Here is a 16,757-nt window from a genome sequence, read left to right on the forward strand (position 1 = left end):
GCTTGAAATGTTGGGGACCAGGCTTAGAAAGTGACAAGCACCTGGTTGATCTGAACTAAAAAGAATTCAGGGTGTTATTAAAGAATGGATATAAGGCGGTCACACAAACCCCACCGATCCACCACTGCTTTCCTTTCCATGTCTAAGCACGATCATCTCTGTGAGGTCTTTTTGCTCTGACATCCTCTGCTTCTCTGTATTGGGAGCAGGAAGGGTATATATGCAAACAGGGTTGTCAGAAATGTTCTGGCTGGATGTACTTCTGAACGCTGTGTGCAGCTGAGGAAGGCTTAACCACACAGCAAGAGCACAGAGGTTGACCAATTTTGGCATGTAGCAAGTAGGAAGTAGGAGGGGTCTTAAACAAGCAAATGTTTGCAGAGACAAATTATGAGGAACAAGCACAAATGATACTTCCAACAAGTGTTGGAAGCTTCCAAATGCTTCTAGCAGTCACAGCCTTTACAGACAAAGGTCAGACTTGACTACATGAAAGAGACTATCTGTAGGTTTCCTCATACCTATGAAATACAGTACACAGCACTGACATGAGCTGTATATTTGAATCCAATATACAAGTAAACTGTTAAATAGCTTCTCAAATCAAAAGTTGAAAACTGGTAGCCCATAGGTCAGATACAGCCTGCAGAGAATTAGTTACCAACAGACAACAATACAGATTTCCAACTTTTCTGGAACAATTAGAGGCCCTGGCAATCCTGGGTCTTCATTTCTGCATAGCAATAGTTTTCTACTGCCTTTGGTGGGGATGTGGACTCTCCCTATTGTCAAACCTCCTCATGGTCCTTTTCAGTCATAAGGTCACCTGTTGTGCCCTGGAAACATTCCAGTTTCTGACCCTTAATGTAACTACTTTTGTGACAGCCCACACAAGGCCAGTGTGGGAGGCCATCCTGAGGATCCACCAGTGTGGGTCTCATTGAGTGATCTGTTCAAGTGCCTAACCCCTGTTCTTAGGACCCTTCTGGTAAGATCCTTTCACTCCTGACTTGCTACCAGTAATTCTGGAAACAACTGTTTACCCCAACCAACCCACATGTCCCTTTTCTGTCACAGTTTATCTTCAAGCATCTATTCTTCCAAATGACCTTAAATATCTGATGGTGGAAAAGGCAGCAAAGAATCTGTTTTGTGTCTTCTAAAATGTAGGGGGAAAAAACCCAACTATGATCTGAACAGAGAACCACTTCTGTTTGATTTCTTGGAAGACAATTGCTGAAGTAAGCTGCCCAGGAGGATTATTTATCTACTTTCTATGAGTAGCTGTGGGTGTGCTGGGCATTAGTTGGTGATGATGATTCCCCTTGTCTCCTCTGCACATGTCTGATCCCAAATGGATGTTACTGCTCACATAATTCTATCTCTGATTTACAGCACACAATGTATTATAAGACCACCCACTCATTTCACTCTTTGTGGGGTCCATTCCCTACAAAGCAGCCACATTTACTTGCTTCAATCTCTTTGATGTCTTCCAGGTTGCTTTTAGGCTAACGATTCGTGGAGAAATCTAAAAATACTTACAGTTTGATTCTTCCTTATTTCTCAGGCTTCACCTCCCATCTTCCCTGGCTCACTTCACTTTGACCATTTGGGTCTTCATTGAATTTGTGGAACAGTCCAAGCTCTTTTCCACCTCAGGTCCTTGACTTTTGCTGTTCTGTTATGGTAAGCTCTCCTCACCCTTTCCACTATCTCCTACCTAACCTTTGAAATGTCACTTTGTCAGAAAAGGTATATTCCACTTTCCTCCTATTCTTCCACCCTTCATCCCCATTTCTCACAGGACCCTGTTTTCTGCTATTGCTTTTAACAAAATGTATGTTTTCCCACTACACTGTGAACTATGACTAGAGATCTTATCTATTTTTGTGCCCAATGACTATTCAGGGGCAGCACAGTCCCTGCCACAATTGAGTAGGTGAGCAATACCTATCTGTTAAATGAATGAAAAACCCACATTACATTCCTCAGGCTGGTCTAACACCATACTGTTATCGCCTGGGGTGATTAAGACACCTTTCTTAGGGAGAATATTTTTTATTTCCGACATATAAGCACATTGATGATTTATTAGAAGATAAGCCTGGTGGAAAGCTTTTAAACTTCCAGGTTCCCCCCAGATGGGGTCCCAGACCATCACACCTGGCCCTTCTTCAGACTAAGCAGAAAACTCTGGGGGTGTGGCCCTGCAATGTTTTAACAAATCTTCCAGGTAATTCTGATGCACATTTAAGTTTGAAAACCATTGTTCTGCGCTCTCCAGTTTTTATCCTTTTTTTCCTAATTAATTTTTTGGTCCTTAATCCTTGGTATAATCCTGCTAGTAAAATAGTACAATCTTAAACTACTATGAGGGAATCTTTGTCATCAACCAAAAGCCTTGAATAACGGACTATTTGTCCTCGAGGGTACAGGCCTGCCCCTGGGGGTGGGGAGCCTACAAATCTAGACAATGTTGTAACAATGCACAGGTGTAAATGACTAAAAATTCGGCACAAAGGCAGAAGAGTCATGGTGCAAGCCTTTGTTCACCTATCCCTCCCGACTGCTCACCCTCGGTCTGATAATCGCTTTTCTACCCAGAAAAGCAGACTCTCCAAGTTACAAGAATGTTGTGTGCCGCTGAGAACGTTTTCTGTTAGGCCGGTTTTCCCCGGGGCACTGGAGAAGATACTCGCGGCTGCCGGATGCAGTTCCATTCCTCCCTCAACCTACCACACAAGTAATTGAAACTAAAAAGCCCTTCCAGCTTCAGAAGGAGATCTGGAAGCTGAGGCTGACTTCCCCGCCCCTACCCTCGGGAAAACCCGAAGTGGACTTCATTAACAGCCGGACGCGAGCGGAGGCCGGCGGCAGCACGTCATTTGCGCATGCTCTCTCGCCCCTCCCGCTCGGAGCCGGAAGCGGGAGCGCTCGCGGCCTGGGCCTGGCCTGGCCGGGGCGGCGGCACCGGCGGCCATCTTGGCTTCCCGGGGCAAGGCGGCGTGGGGGGAAGAAGTTGTAGGGTGGGGGCAGGAGGGAGGAGGAGGGGAGAGAGAGAGGGGGAGGAGGCCGCGGCGGGGCAGGGCGGGGACTGCCTGCCCGCCTGGGTTGCGGAAGTGGTAGCCGCTGACCGAGCCTGCTGCTTTCTCGCTACTGCTTCGGCTTCCCGGCTCCCCCCCGGACGGAGAGGGCGGCCCGGCTGTGGATGGTCAGATAGCTCCGATCTCCCGCCGCCAATCCCTGGCCCCAATCAGCACGGAGCAGACGGCGGCAGCGGCAGCAGCAGGCGAGGAGGAAGATGGCGGGACGGCTGCCGGCCTGTGTGGTGGACTGTGGCACGGGGTAAGGGGGCTGACGGGCGGGGGGTGGGGAAACTGAGGCGGAGGGGGGGCAAATGGCGGGGGACCGTGGGGGTCGGGAGATGTGTGTTGCGGCAAGGTGCTGCCGCCGGCCGTGTCAGCCCTAGCCCCGCCGTGTTGCGAGGGGTGGGGCCCGGAGCCAGGGCCTCCCTTGTCGCCTCGCTTCACCCTCTGGGACCCGGGCGGGCGTGCGGGGCCGAGAACCCCCCTGGGAGCGGCTTGCTCCGCGGGACCCCTCCCGGCCCTTCCCCCATCGCGGTGGGCAGCGTTGCCCAAGGAGACTTGGGGTCGGTCGTCCCTCCGGGGCCCGCGGTGCGGTCGGGGTGGTCGCCACCCGGCGCACCCGGCTCTCCTTTTCCTCCGCGTCTCTTCCTGCCTGTGGGTTTGGGACCGAGTGGCTCGAGCGCGGGGACAGCTTGGCAGAGGAGCCAGAAGAGAGAAGCACTCCTTGTAGGTTTTGCAAGATTGCTGTGACAACACTGCCCAGGGTGTGGGTGGGAAAAGGGAAGAATCGGACTCTGAAAATGGGAACCTAGGTCGGGGCTTTCATTTGACCACCCACCTCCTCTTCCTTTCCGACTCGCGGTCTTTTCCATCTCCCACTGCGCTTTTACCGGTGAACCAAGTCACATTTTAATTTGAGAGAGAAAGATGTCATGTGTTACTTCTCCTGCCTCAAAAAAGTCCCCCAGTGAGCAAGCGCGCTGCAACTTCCTTAGTTTTGTCAAAGCCGCTTCCTGCTTTCTGTCTTTTATATCCTTATAAGGTAGTTTTTCGTTTCCAACCTGAACACATCTTATTAGAACTTTCAAGATTAAGCATATTTAAAATCGATTGAGTTACTGGTGCTAGTTATCAATTTATGTGAACTCAAAAAGTTATATATTCGTGTTTCGCGAGGGAGGAGGAGGGGAAGCACCCAGGAAAATAATGGAAGTTTTGTGCATTCATTCTGTGAAGGTATCTCAAGTCGGGACGGAAGGTGGTATTGAGTTATAAAGGGATGTGCTTGCTTTTCAAAGAGTCACCAGATCTGTAAGGTAGTTTAATATGTAGAATGGCGTTAAAGTAAATAAATAGGCATCTTAAGAGTTTTTGGTGCACTTGTATTTTCATAGAAAATATTGTCTATATTTTAACGTGGAATGACTGCTTTAAGTTAACAGTGCAGGGAGTGTGTGTGTCCACTGCTGATACATTGTTACATTTCTAATTCCCCAAATAATCCAGTGGGAGGAGGCGGGCTATGAGAGGTAGGGTGTCAGCCTCCCTCCTTTAATTAATCAGTAAACTTTTGTTGCTTGAAGGATTGTGTATGTTCCTCACTCCATTTGCTCTCCGTAAAACAGCTCTAATCTTCATGCTCATAACTTTGTTAGTCTGACAGTTCTAAAATCCCAGCCGTGCATGTGGAAGCAACCGATTCATTAATATTTTCCTTTGGGAAACACCACCCTCTTTAGCCTTGGAACTTCTAAATGTATTTTTCTGACGGACAGCTTATTAAAGTTATTATTTTTTATCCAGTCTAATTTTCTCAACTCAGTATTTTATTTTTTTTTCTCAGTCTAATTGGCCACTAGTTTCGTGCTTAGGGTCAGTTCTAAAATTAGATTTGGCCTGAGTGAGAAGGAATTTTCAAGTGTGTTTTGTTAAAGTGAAAAATACTGCTACATAATTAATATTTTATGCTTTAGAAATTATGGGCCTGTTAACAAAATTAGTGTAGATAATTGTAACCCTAATAACTAACATGGTTAACATCTTAAGTAGGATGTTACTTTTTCTCACCCTGTTTTTCCCCTTTTGAAATACAGTTCTGGTTATTTTTGAGTTAGTGTATTAGTTATTTCATTGAGGTTGACTGTCCTTAAATGACCTCCTTCTGATAGGGCAACCCTGAATTTAAAACACATACTGAGTGACCAGGAGGTGGTGCAGGAGGGGTTCGATCTATCATAGGGATTATTTTTATTTTAAAATTTCAGTTATTATTACATTATTACACTTTATTATGTTAGTTTTACCTCACAAGGTGAGGTAGTTAACTGGACACTCATGATTTGAATGGAACTAAGATTCCCCATTCCCTCTCACCTTTCTTACCATCTGTCAGAACTCCATTTATTTTGGTCTTCAAAAGGTTTTTTGGTCTTCTGTGTTGCCTATTAATGCAACTCCAGAAGAGTCACACCTTCAGGTTTATTAGCACAGAGAGGATAGCTCATTGAGATGGGGCCTGCGATAAGCATATCTTAGTAAGGCCTTAATAGGGAGTTTTATGTTTCAGAATACCGTGGTCCCCAGATGCAGATTGTGCACCTATAATTTGTGTATTCCTTTGTGCTTTAGAGAATACATTCATCTGTTTGGTCTATAATTACAATTACCTACTTAACCTAAGTGAAAAGTTATAACCTGAATCTGGTTGCTCATTCCATTTCATTATGTAAGTTAGGAAAAAGATGACTGAAAAAGTGACCATCTATGAAGCTTGATGTTCTCAGATAAGAAAAGCTATGAGTTAGGAAACATGAACCTTAATACCCCAGACTTAAAATTAGAGATCCTCTAGCAAAGACCCTTTATGTCAACATAAGATAAAGAATCACTTAGCTCAGATCATAAAAGAAAATAACTCCTTTTGAAAAGAATTTAGAAATAATACTTTCATATTTTTTTTTTTTTTTAATTTTTTTTTCAATGTTTATTTATTTTTGGGACAGAGAGAGACAGAGCATGAACGGGGGAGGGGCAGAGAGAGAGGGAGACACAGAATCGGAAACAGGCTCCAGGCTCCGAGCCATCAGCCCAGAGCCCGACGCGGGGCTCGAACTCACGGACCGCGAGATCGTGACCTGGCTGAAGTCGGACGCTTAACCGACTGCGCCACCCAGGCGCCCCAATACTTTCATATTAATATCTATGCCTTTTTTTTTTTTTTCTGCACTGGGAAAGTACTGTAGAATAAAATTTGGGTAGAGATTCTCATCGATAGAGCTGGTTGTTTAATATTACAATTACAAAACTCAAACCTGCTATGTGTGATGAGGGAAACATTTTTTTTTTTTTAATGCTTACTTTTGATAGAGCCTGAACAGGGAGGTGCACAGAGAAAGGGGGACAGAGGATCTGACGCAGGCTCAGCACAGATAGCAGAGAGCATATGTGGGACTCAAACTCAGGACCTGTGAGTTCATGACCTGAGCTGAAGCCTAACTCTCAACTGGCTGAGCCACCTAGGTGCCCCAAGGGAAACATTTTTTTAAAAAGCATTTTTATAACATTGTAACACTTGCAAAGTTAAGAGGATCCTAAATTGTATTTTGCATGTTTTCATTCATTTCATTTATTCTTTTCTTCAACACTAAAGCCAAGTGAAGGAACTCCTTATAATTTTCTATGCTACAGCTTGTTTATAGAACTTTGCAGTGTGAAATTTTCTTTTCCCCCGTTCTTTCATTTTTCCCTGATAAATACTGTGTTGGTAAATTATCTTCATTATGACAGCAGGGATTAATATAGCCTTATTGGTATCTAGATATATTCAGATTTAGAATGAATTCAGGAATTTCCATAATTGACTTAAGCTTCCTAGAAATTTTAATATAAGCATAAATATATTGTTGGAGTCCGTGGATAAGCAGCTTATATAATTCATACTGTGGCTACATTCTTGCAATTAGTACAGATAGGGTGATTTTCTTCGAGAGCCAATGGGGAAGAGCTGAGTGGGTGGGGAAAAACATAAGTGGGGAGTTCAAGTTTCATATGTGAATTCTGTACATAGTATTTAATAATTTTTTCTCCAGCCATCTCCAAGGGCAGAAGCATTCACAGTATCTTGTTACCAAAAAACATTGAAATTCTTATTCCTTCATGGGTCATGTTTTGCGTGCTCTTTGAAGTATAACAGGCACCTGTTGAGAAGTTGGATTCTTACTTAGACTTCCTGCGATCTTTCTCCTCTCCCTTCCCACCAATCTCTTTTCCTGCATGCAAATTTTGTGTGGTGAAGTATGGGCTTTGGGTTGTATATTCATTGTATGTGATGAACCTTCCAGCCTAATTGTAAAACACTGTTCAGAAATTTATTTTTAAGCACAGAATGGAAAACTCCACTAGTGGAGGATCTTCTGGCCAGGATTTTTATTTACTTTATTTAGTTTTGTGACAGCTGTTTTTAACCTCATTTTACAAGGGAGAAAACAGGATTAGACAAATTTAAATTACTTTTTTAATGGCATGTAGTGAGCAGGTGGTAAGAGTTGCTATTTTGACTTAAGCCTTTCTGTACTGAAGCCCTGTGTTCTTTCTGTTACACTGTGGGGACTCCTGAGCCCCTTATCAGAACTATGCACATTGCTTTATTTTTGTTAGTAAGGTTAATTCTATTCTTCTTTAAAATATGATTATAAATCCTAGACTTACACATTTGATTTAATGAATTAGAGAAACCATTCTTGTGCAGATTTTTCTGATTTGATATATATATATATATATTTATATATATATATATATTAGATACATGAATTCCTAGCTTATTTTCTTGTCACTTTGCTTAAATTTAACTTCTGGAAAAAAATTTACTGTCTAGATTTTATCAAAAAATACTAACAGCTAATATTTATGAAGAATTACATATCAGGCCTAGTGCTAAATGCTTTACCTCATTTACTTTTCACGTCACTCTGAGAATTATCTCTATTTTATAGACAGAAAAGTTTAGGGTTTAGTGAAATTAAACTACTTAAGCAAGTTATTATAGCAAATAAGTGTGGGAGAGTCCCTATACCATATGATATGCTTCTTACATTGAGGATGAATCTTTGGCAGTTTTCAATCGTTTTTGTATATTTTTGACAATTCATTTTTGATGTTATAAAGGCAGAAAGTTACGTTAGTAACTTAAGGATCACTCTTACAGGTAGAAAAAGTGGTATTGCCAAATCAAAGCTAACTATATACTCTTGGAATTATAATGAAAATGTATAATACAATCTGCTCTCAAGAATCTTAATGAGATAAGAGCTAAAAATTATTTTAAAAAATTAGGATGGTAAAAGACCACTTAATCAAATGTTACAGTCTTTACTTTTCTGACAGTAATAGCTGTTCATTAGGTTGTAAGGAAAGAGATTATTGTGGTCAAGAAGAATCCAAGCAGTATTACTGAAGGTAGGATGCACACTCTCCTTTGAAGGGTTTGGATATACACAGGGGAAGGAAAAGCATATGCAGCAGAAAGGAGAGAGTAGCTGCTTCTTGTGTTTAGCCCTGTTAGCCTATGTTGTGCCTCTCCTTTCCCTTACAAATTGAGGACCGTGTAATAACATAATGCAAATCTATTTTCATAAGGTGAAAAAGAACTAACATTTATGGAGCACTTACTTTACCTCGTGTTCATTTTATGTCAGGAAAGCTTTGATTGAAAATATTTATTTGGTAGGGAATCAAAATCCTTTAGGAGGAGAGTTAAATGTTGTAAATAGGGCTTTTAGAATATTTGCAGAATGGAATGTGGTTGGATCAGATGTAGAGGAGGTATTTGGGATGAAGTTATGGGACTTGACACATAGAATATGAACTCACATCTTTGTTCAATGAATGAGCTAATGAAAGGCTGAACAAGAATTAGGGGTATGGTTTTAAAAAAAAAAAACGACTTGGGAGACACCCCATACCCAGTGACTCAGAATCTCAAGGGTTGGGCCCAGGAATATTCATTTAATTGGTCTGTCTGGATGATTTTTAAGCAACCCTCCCAGCACCAGCTTTGCACAAGTTCTGAAATAGGGTATTGGCAGTAGGAACAGGGTCACTTCTTTTTTGTTTGTACAATAATTGAAGCAATTATTCTTTGTATTGTTTATGGTTAGCAAGGACTTTGTAGTCATAGCTGCTTTTGAGTTCAGAGTTTTTCTAGCTGTATGACTTTGTGTACTTCAAACTCTTCACGTCATATTTTCCCCATGTGTAATTTGGAGATCATAGTATCTACCATATGGGTGGGTTTTTTTGTGTTGCTTTTTGAGATAATGCAAGAAAATGACTAGGCGCAGTGCTTGATGTATAGTAATAACTTGATACGTTGTAATTATTACAATTATCAGCTACTGTTTTTATTGAAGTTTTTAAGGAAAGGAACACAGTGCCTTATGCTTATTTTTTTTCTTCTCCTGCAGTGCTTGGCTTAACACACTTTGCACAGTCAGAATGTTTTTGCTGATTTGAGGGATGGAGGTATAGCTAGGGCTTGGCATTTGCATGTGGTGGATTGTGAATAGTCATCAGTGACGATTTAAAGATTTTGAGTTTGAGTGGGACAGTAAGGGAGTTGGTTTTTAGCAGCTGAGTAAGTTCATTATTTGAATTTGTTATTGAATTTGGATGATGATCATAATTGGAAATATTTGAGAAGTTAAAAATATAGGGACTTTAGCAATGAAGGTGGAGATGTGGCAATAATCATTACAATCTGTAAATTGAAGCTAATGAAATGATAAAGAGAAACAAAGATTGAATATTAATGTTCCTTCTTTTAGAAATCTTGGATATGTAATCTGGCTTCTTGAGCTTCACAGTAAGAATGAGTGAGCAATTGTGGCTTAAAGTGAAGTCAGCCGTGCTGACAACCAGTCAGTCATCTGTTTCCTCTCACTTTTTAAGAGGAGGAATCCTTAGGAGGAGATTTTAGCTCACCATACAGCTCAATTTCCCTCCACAGTGGTCTTCCTTGTCCAGTGTGCTCCCTCTCTAAAGAGTGAAAACAGGTAAATGATTGGAATAGGGGCAGAAGTGTGGAATGGTTAAAAGGTAGCTTCAAGTAATGCTTTCTGAAACAAAATTCCCCTATAAGAAAAGCATTTGAATGCTCCTCTGTAATTCTATTGGAACTTGTAGGCTCTTTAATGACATTACTGATCTGTAATAGCCAGTAGCTTAGAGAGGTAGGAGCAAGACAGTTAAGTAATAATAACGCTCCATTAACATGGTTTATAGTTTCTTATAAATTCATATATTATTAAGTGACAGTGCAAGATAAGGCGATGTTATTGGATTAATGTTTTAAATTTGATTCTTCAAAATAGGATAGTGACAAATATTACTTTGTTTACTAGTGGTTTTATATCTTTATGTGAACCTTTATGCCATACAATATATAAATGAGATACCTCCATAATTGATTGTACCGGAACAAAAAGACAAATACCTTAATTTTTCTAAAGAACCATTTTGTGTAATTTTACTAATTTTCTTCCAGGATTTTTTAAAAAAGCTTTCCAAACTGTTGACTTTTTTATTTAATTTTTTTAAATGTTTATTTATCTCTGAGAGAGAGGGAGACACAGAATACAAAGCAGGCTCCAGGCTTCCAGCTTTCAGCCCACAGCCCGGGGTGGGGCTTGAACTCAGTAACCACCTGGAGATCAGGACCTGAGCCCAAGTCAGACGCTTAACACTTAACGCACTGAGTCACCCAGGTGCCCCGAAACTGTTGACTTTTAAACTCAAGTCATTCTTACATACTCCTTATAACCAGGAAAGGAACAGCCTTCAATTTGTGTGGTCTGATATATTTTTCTTTCTAACTTCTCTCTACGCCTAACACCTCACAAGAGTGTTTTTTCTTTGTTCTGATGTTGAACATTAATCTTTAAATATTCTCTTAAGTTTTCTTGCCCATTGTGAAAATGCAATTCTCATGGGAAGGGTGTTGAAGACATTTTCAGTTACAGTATTTAGTGTGAATGAAGGGTTACAAGAAAGGGATTGGAAGTCTTAAAATGGGGAATTAGGGTGCAAAATGTCTTACAGTTTAAGGTTGATTTTGGAACTGTATAAAAATGTATACTAAATTTTTAGTATTGGTCTATGATAAACTTCAGTTGTTTGCTTAAAGTCTTAGAACTTAGTAAATTAAATATGGTGCATTTTTCTTCTGCTATAAGCATTTTTAAGTTCAGTTACTTTGAGACCACAAAAATAGCATTTAATGTGTATTTGTGAAACTTACGTGAATTAAGGGAAGTGCCTCATGACTTACATAGAATTATGGAGCTGAAAAAGACTTTAAGAATAATTTAACCCACTCTTATTTAAAAATGAAACAGAGATCCAGAGTTGAAAAATACCTTTCGGGAGTGTTCTATCAATTGATAGCATTGTTGAGTTCTTTAAAGTTTTCTTAGGAGTTCACATTTATGAGTTATATTAGTTAAAGTTTCTTATTACTAGTTGAAGTGATACAAAATATGTTAGAGTGGTTTTGGTTGAGGCATGGTGCAGTGCATGAAATCTTTAGGGTTTTTGTGCTGATACAAATACATACTGGATGGCACAAATGAAAAACTAATTTTGTTTACCATCATAATATTTGAAACCAAGTTCAGAAATTACTATTTTGAAGTGATGCTTTTTTTAAGGAAATATGCTTTTTTATTGTTTAAGTCATTTAAATCTTAAAAATATTTTTATTTTTGGATTTCAGTTATTTAAAGACATAATGTGGGATTTGTACAAGTCAGCCTTTCAGAGCCCTTTAAGAGTTATGTTTTTGAGATAATTATTTATAACCTTTTCAGAAATCCTATGAGGTATAGGTACTATGATATAATTACTATTTTAAGATGAGGAAACTGAGGTATAGAGAACTGAAGTAACCTGCTCTAATAAAAGAGTGGCTACAGTTACATAGATCTAGACTCTGAGCCCTCAGGCAATCTGACTCCAGAGCTCGTTGTCCTCAGTTGGGATATATTCAGTAAGAGCGGTTAAATTGTTAGCAAGTTTTTGAAGAGTATTCAAATTTAAATATACATTAAAAAAATATTTTTTTAGAACTGCCAGTTTTTAGTACAAATATGAGATATATAGGGTAGTCTTAGTGACCAATTCATTGATTTGATTAACCTGAAACATAAGCAAGTTAATTGACATTGAATTATTTATTAACTTTGAATATTGCAAAGACAGGAATTATATCAAACATGGTAAAACTGACAATTGCTTGTTCATTCAGGACAACTCAATTAAGCAAATGACGTTTAATTACATATAACTTCAGAATGAGGGTATATTTCTGAAGCCGCAGTTTGAAAATGAATAATTAGTGCATTACAAAAGTCATCTCTCATTAATGACTGCATAAAACACAAAAATGAAATAGTTGAACTTAAGGATAAGAACTTAAGAGTATGGAATTGTAAATAAGAATTTTTTTTATTAGACTCACAGGACTTAATGTTTGCTATTTGAATTGGAATATAGTGAATATATAGATTAAGAGAAACATGGGTTACCAGAAAGCAGTTTTTTTTTTCTAAAATGTAATTTATTTATTTTAAAATGTTTATTTTTCAGAGAGAGAGAGTGTGCGTGCGTGTGCAGGGGAGGGATAGAGAGAGGGTGACAGAGGCTTTGAAGTAGACTCAGTGCCGACAGCAGAGAGCCCAAAGCAGGGCTCCCAACTCACGAACCCGTGAGATCACGACCTGATCGGAAGTCAGACACCTAACTGAGCCACCCAGGTGCCCTGTCTAAAATAGAATTTAAAGAGATTGTTATCTCAGGTATAGGATGAATTTTGGTGCATTTTATCTGGAAAGTACACAGTTTTGGGAGAAACTTGTGTTTCCTGTTTGAAAATATTTATTTAAAAATTTTGTTTCATACTAATCAAAAAAGGTAGAGGTAACAGTGAAGGAAAGAGACCTTTTTGAGCTTTTTTCCCCCTTGGTTAATTTGTTTTTTGTATAATACACTAGTTGAGAATTTTATTGCTTTTAAAATGCATTTCAGAGGGGCCTGCCTTGTTTCAAGTTGCCTTCCTGTCAGGAAAATTATTTAGAAAGCAAAACAAGGGGTGCCTGGGTGGTTCAGTTGGTTAGGCATCGGACTCTTTGATTTTGGCTCAGACTCTCAGGGTTCATGGGATTGAGCCCTGCATTGGGCTCCATGCTGGCAGCACAGAACCTGCTTGGGATTCTCTCTCTCCTTCTCTCTCTGCCCTTCCCCTGCGCGCTCTCTCTCTCTCTCTCTCTCTCTCGTGCGTGCACATGCTCACTCTATCAAAATAAACATTTTTTATAAAAAGCAAAACAAAAGTTTGGTTTAAAAAAACCCAGTGAAATAGGATTCAAATTGATAAGACTCCATGAGAAGTAGAAATGAGAGAAATGTAACTTGTGGAGATCTTGGATGCAAACAACAGAATAACTAGCTTATATAAGGCGAAAAAGGAATGAGTTATGGAAAGGGTATGGTATACATCACAAAATTGATGTGAAGGCTGGAGAACTGGGCTCAGAAAAGCAGAGGAAGGGAGAGGCCAGGTAGTGAGAGTCTGCTGTCAAAGTCATGCTGCATGAAGTCTGCAAGATGCTGCAACTAGATGGATACTGGCAATATGAATTCTTAAACATCTCTGGGATGTTCAGTGTTCTTACCTAAGCTCAGATTGATTAGACATAGATCATGTGATGTGTAGTAGCTGACAGGAGTGGAATGGGTCCCTCGTCCTGTACAGGGATGTCAGCTTTTCATCTTGCAAAAAGATTTAATCCTTGGTGGGTTTGTCAGAATAGGAGTGGGGATTTGATGCTGGCAGAAGTGACTGCTGTCCAGAGAAAGATGAGGATGGGGAAGTAATGTTGCCCGGTTTTCTTTATGTTGCCTTAAATTCCTATTTCATTTTGATAACTGCTTGATCCTTTACTACCCAGGAGTTTGAATTAACACATTTTTTTTCCAAAAGTGCAAAAACTCTTGTGAGTTTCACACAGTGTTCAATTTAAATGTATGAAGGAGCAGGTTTTTTTGTTTTTTGCTTTTTTTTTTTTGAAAGCAATAATTAATGATGGTGTGAATAATATGGGATTTTTCATTAGAACAGAGGTATAACAGTCTAGTTATTCTGGGAGTATGGCATATTTTGGAAAGTAGCACCTGCTTGATAAATGCAGTAATATGACAGGTTATTTCTTTAAGCTTTATAATTAAAAAAAATTTTTTTTTAACGTTTATTTATTTTTGAGACAGAGAGAGACAGAGCATGAATGGGGGAGGGTCAGAGAGAGGGAGACACAGAATCCGAAACAGGCTCCAGACTCTGAGCTGTCAGCATGGAGCCCGACACGGGGCTCGAACTCACGGACCTGAGCCAAAGTCGGCCGCTTAACCGACAGCCACCCAGGCGCCCGTAATTTTTTAAATAGTAAACCAGAATTATAATTGAGAGAATTTGAGCTGTACTCTTTTTTTTTCTTTTTCAGAAGATAGTGGGATTATTATCTTTATAAACAAAAGTAGGAAATAGGAAGTAGCTTTTGCGTCTGTTTTGTTTATGGTTGGGAAAGTTGTTTTTCAGTAGCTCTAGTAAGTGTCTGCAAATGTGTACTTTTGCAATACTTTTGTTGTGAGGAATATAAAGATGATTACGAAATGGTGCCTGCCTTTAGGAAGCTTACGTGTATATAATTATAACAATATGATAAATATTCTGGCAGGTATGAATGAAACTTTTTGGAATCATAGGTGAAGAAAAATGTACTTTTTCCAGGGACGATGAAAAAAAGGCTTCCTGGTAGAAATGATAACTAAAGTAGGCCTTTAAGGATGAATAAAGCATTAATAGGCAGAAATAAGACTAGTGTACCAGGTGAGACAACAGTGGAAGAAAACAAAGTGAGGTGAGAAAAGTATAGGTTGAATTTGGGTATGTTAGGTTTGATATGGTACGAGGCAGTAGTGATGTTTAATATGGTACAGAGAGATGGTACAAGAAAGTACTGAAAGTGTCTAATGTATGATAGGTGCTCAGTAAGTGCTTCTTGAGTTGAATTAAAAAGATCCATGTTGAGCTGGTTAGGGAGGTTTGAATGTCCTTGAATTCTGCACTACTTTGATATTTATGTTGTAGATAGTATGAAGCCATAATGTATGAAAGTTTATGAAAGTAGGCACATTTGATGACTTCATTATGGTGATTTATGACAATAAAAATAACAGCCAACAGTTATATAGTGCATACTGTGTGCCAGGCAGTGTTCTAATTGCTTTACAAATATTAATTCATTTGATACCTAATCCTATGAGGTAGGTAGTTACTCTCTTTTACAGATGAAACTGACAGAGTGTAAATTGCTTGCCAAAGATCTCATAGGTAGCATACTATACTATACTGTTATTTCTTTCTCTGGTTTTACTTTGGAAGTAACCACTCATGTTTAAAAGGAGACAGTACAAAAGACATTGACTTTGGAGGCTGATAGATACTTGATTTCGTATCTAGCTTTTGTATTTCTTTGAAGTGATTTTTTTGGTGAGCTGCAGTTTCCCAATATTTAAACAGATCCATTTTGCATGCTTTTGATAACTGCTAGGGATAATATAAAGAACATAGCAAAATAATTGACATACAGTAACAACTTTGGCTATAGTTAAAATTATTATAAAAAGTAATCAACTACTTATTTCACTGTTGGACTTCTCAGTTCTGTGTTGAATACTGTGGTATATCCAGAAAGCTATAGCATGATTTTATTCTTTAAAAAACTTACAATTTAGTTTCAGAGATGAAACTAATGTATGTGAAATAATTAAAGATGGCATATTAGTATTTAATTGGGGACATTACTAAGGGCTGTCGTATTTGGAGGATGGTTTATAAAGGAGCTGAACTTGCTCATATTCTTGGAAAAGCATAAGTAGGATATGGTAGATGGAAAGGAAAGAAAACCTTGTTAATGTAAGCTAAATTGGAAGCTTCATGATGGTAGGATGTCTTTTTGTTCACTCTCTAAGTTACTGCCTTGTGCGTAGTATTTAATAGTGCTCAGTAATATTTTATTGATGAAGGGAAGTCAGGAGTTTCAAAATATTTGAGGGAGGGATCAATTAGGAGATTGCCCTTCCTGGAATTCACCCTATTTGGAGCTGTGTGACAGAAAGTAGTTAATTTTATTCATTTATATATCCTGCCGTATTTCAGAAGGATTTTAAATGGGAAACAATGGGTTGGAATTGGTTTGCTTGGCAGTAGATTGTATAGTTCATTAAGCAGAAGATTGGTAAAAGTTAAACTTAATGCAGTATTAGACTGACTCTAGTATTTTATTCTATTTTAAACAGCACTATTGAGATATGATTTACAAACCCAGTAAATTAGCCACTGCATGCTATGCTGTGCTATGCTATCTTTTCATTTTGAGAGAGAACAAGAGCACATACCTGAGGGGTGGGGAGAGAAGGAAGAGGGAGAAGAGAGAGAGACAATCCCTGTCAGCACAGAGCCCAGTGTAGGACTAGAACTCATGAACCATGAGATCATGACCTGAGCTGAAAGCAAGAGTTAGACGTTTAACTAACCCAGGCTCCCCATGACTACATTCT

At 39.2% G+C, this 16,757-nt stretch overlaps 1 protein-coding gene across 1 annotated transcript in view; it reads left to right on the top strand.

Moving 5' to 3' along the window:
• Positions 1-3,086: 3,086 nt before the first annotated feature.
• The window catches only part of ACTR3 (actin related protein 3), a 66,556-nt gene continuing 52,885 nt past the window's right edge, over positions 3,087-16,757 (top strand). The window contains exon 1 of the mRNA XM_047868841.1: positions 3,087-3,348. Within this exon, the coding sequence (XP_047724797.1) occupies positions 3,305-3,348 (44 nt within the window). The 5' untranslated portion in view covers positions 3,087-3,304. The remainder of the gene's footprint in view (positions 3,349-16,757) is intronic.

This window comes from Prionailurus viverrinus, chromosome C1 (genome assembly GCF_022837055.1).
Source record: "Prionailurus viverrinus isolate Anna chromosome C1, UM_Priviv_1.0, whole genome shotgun sequence".
NCBI lineage: Eukaryota > Metazoa > Chordata > Mammalia > Carnivora > Felidae > Prionailurus > Prionailurus viverrinus.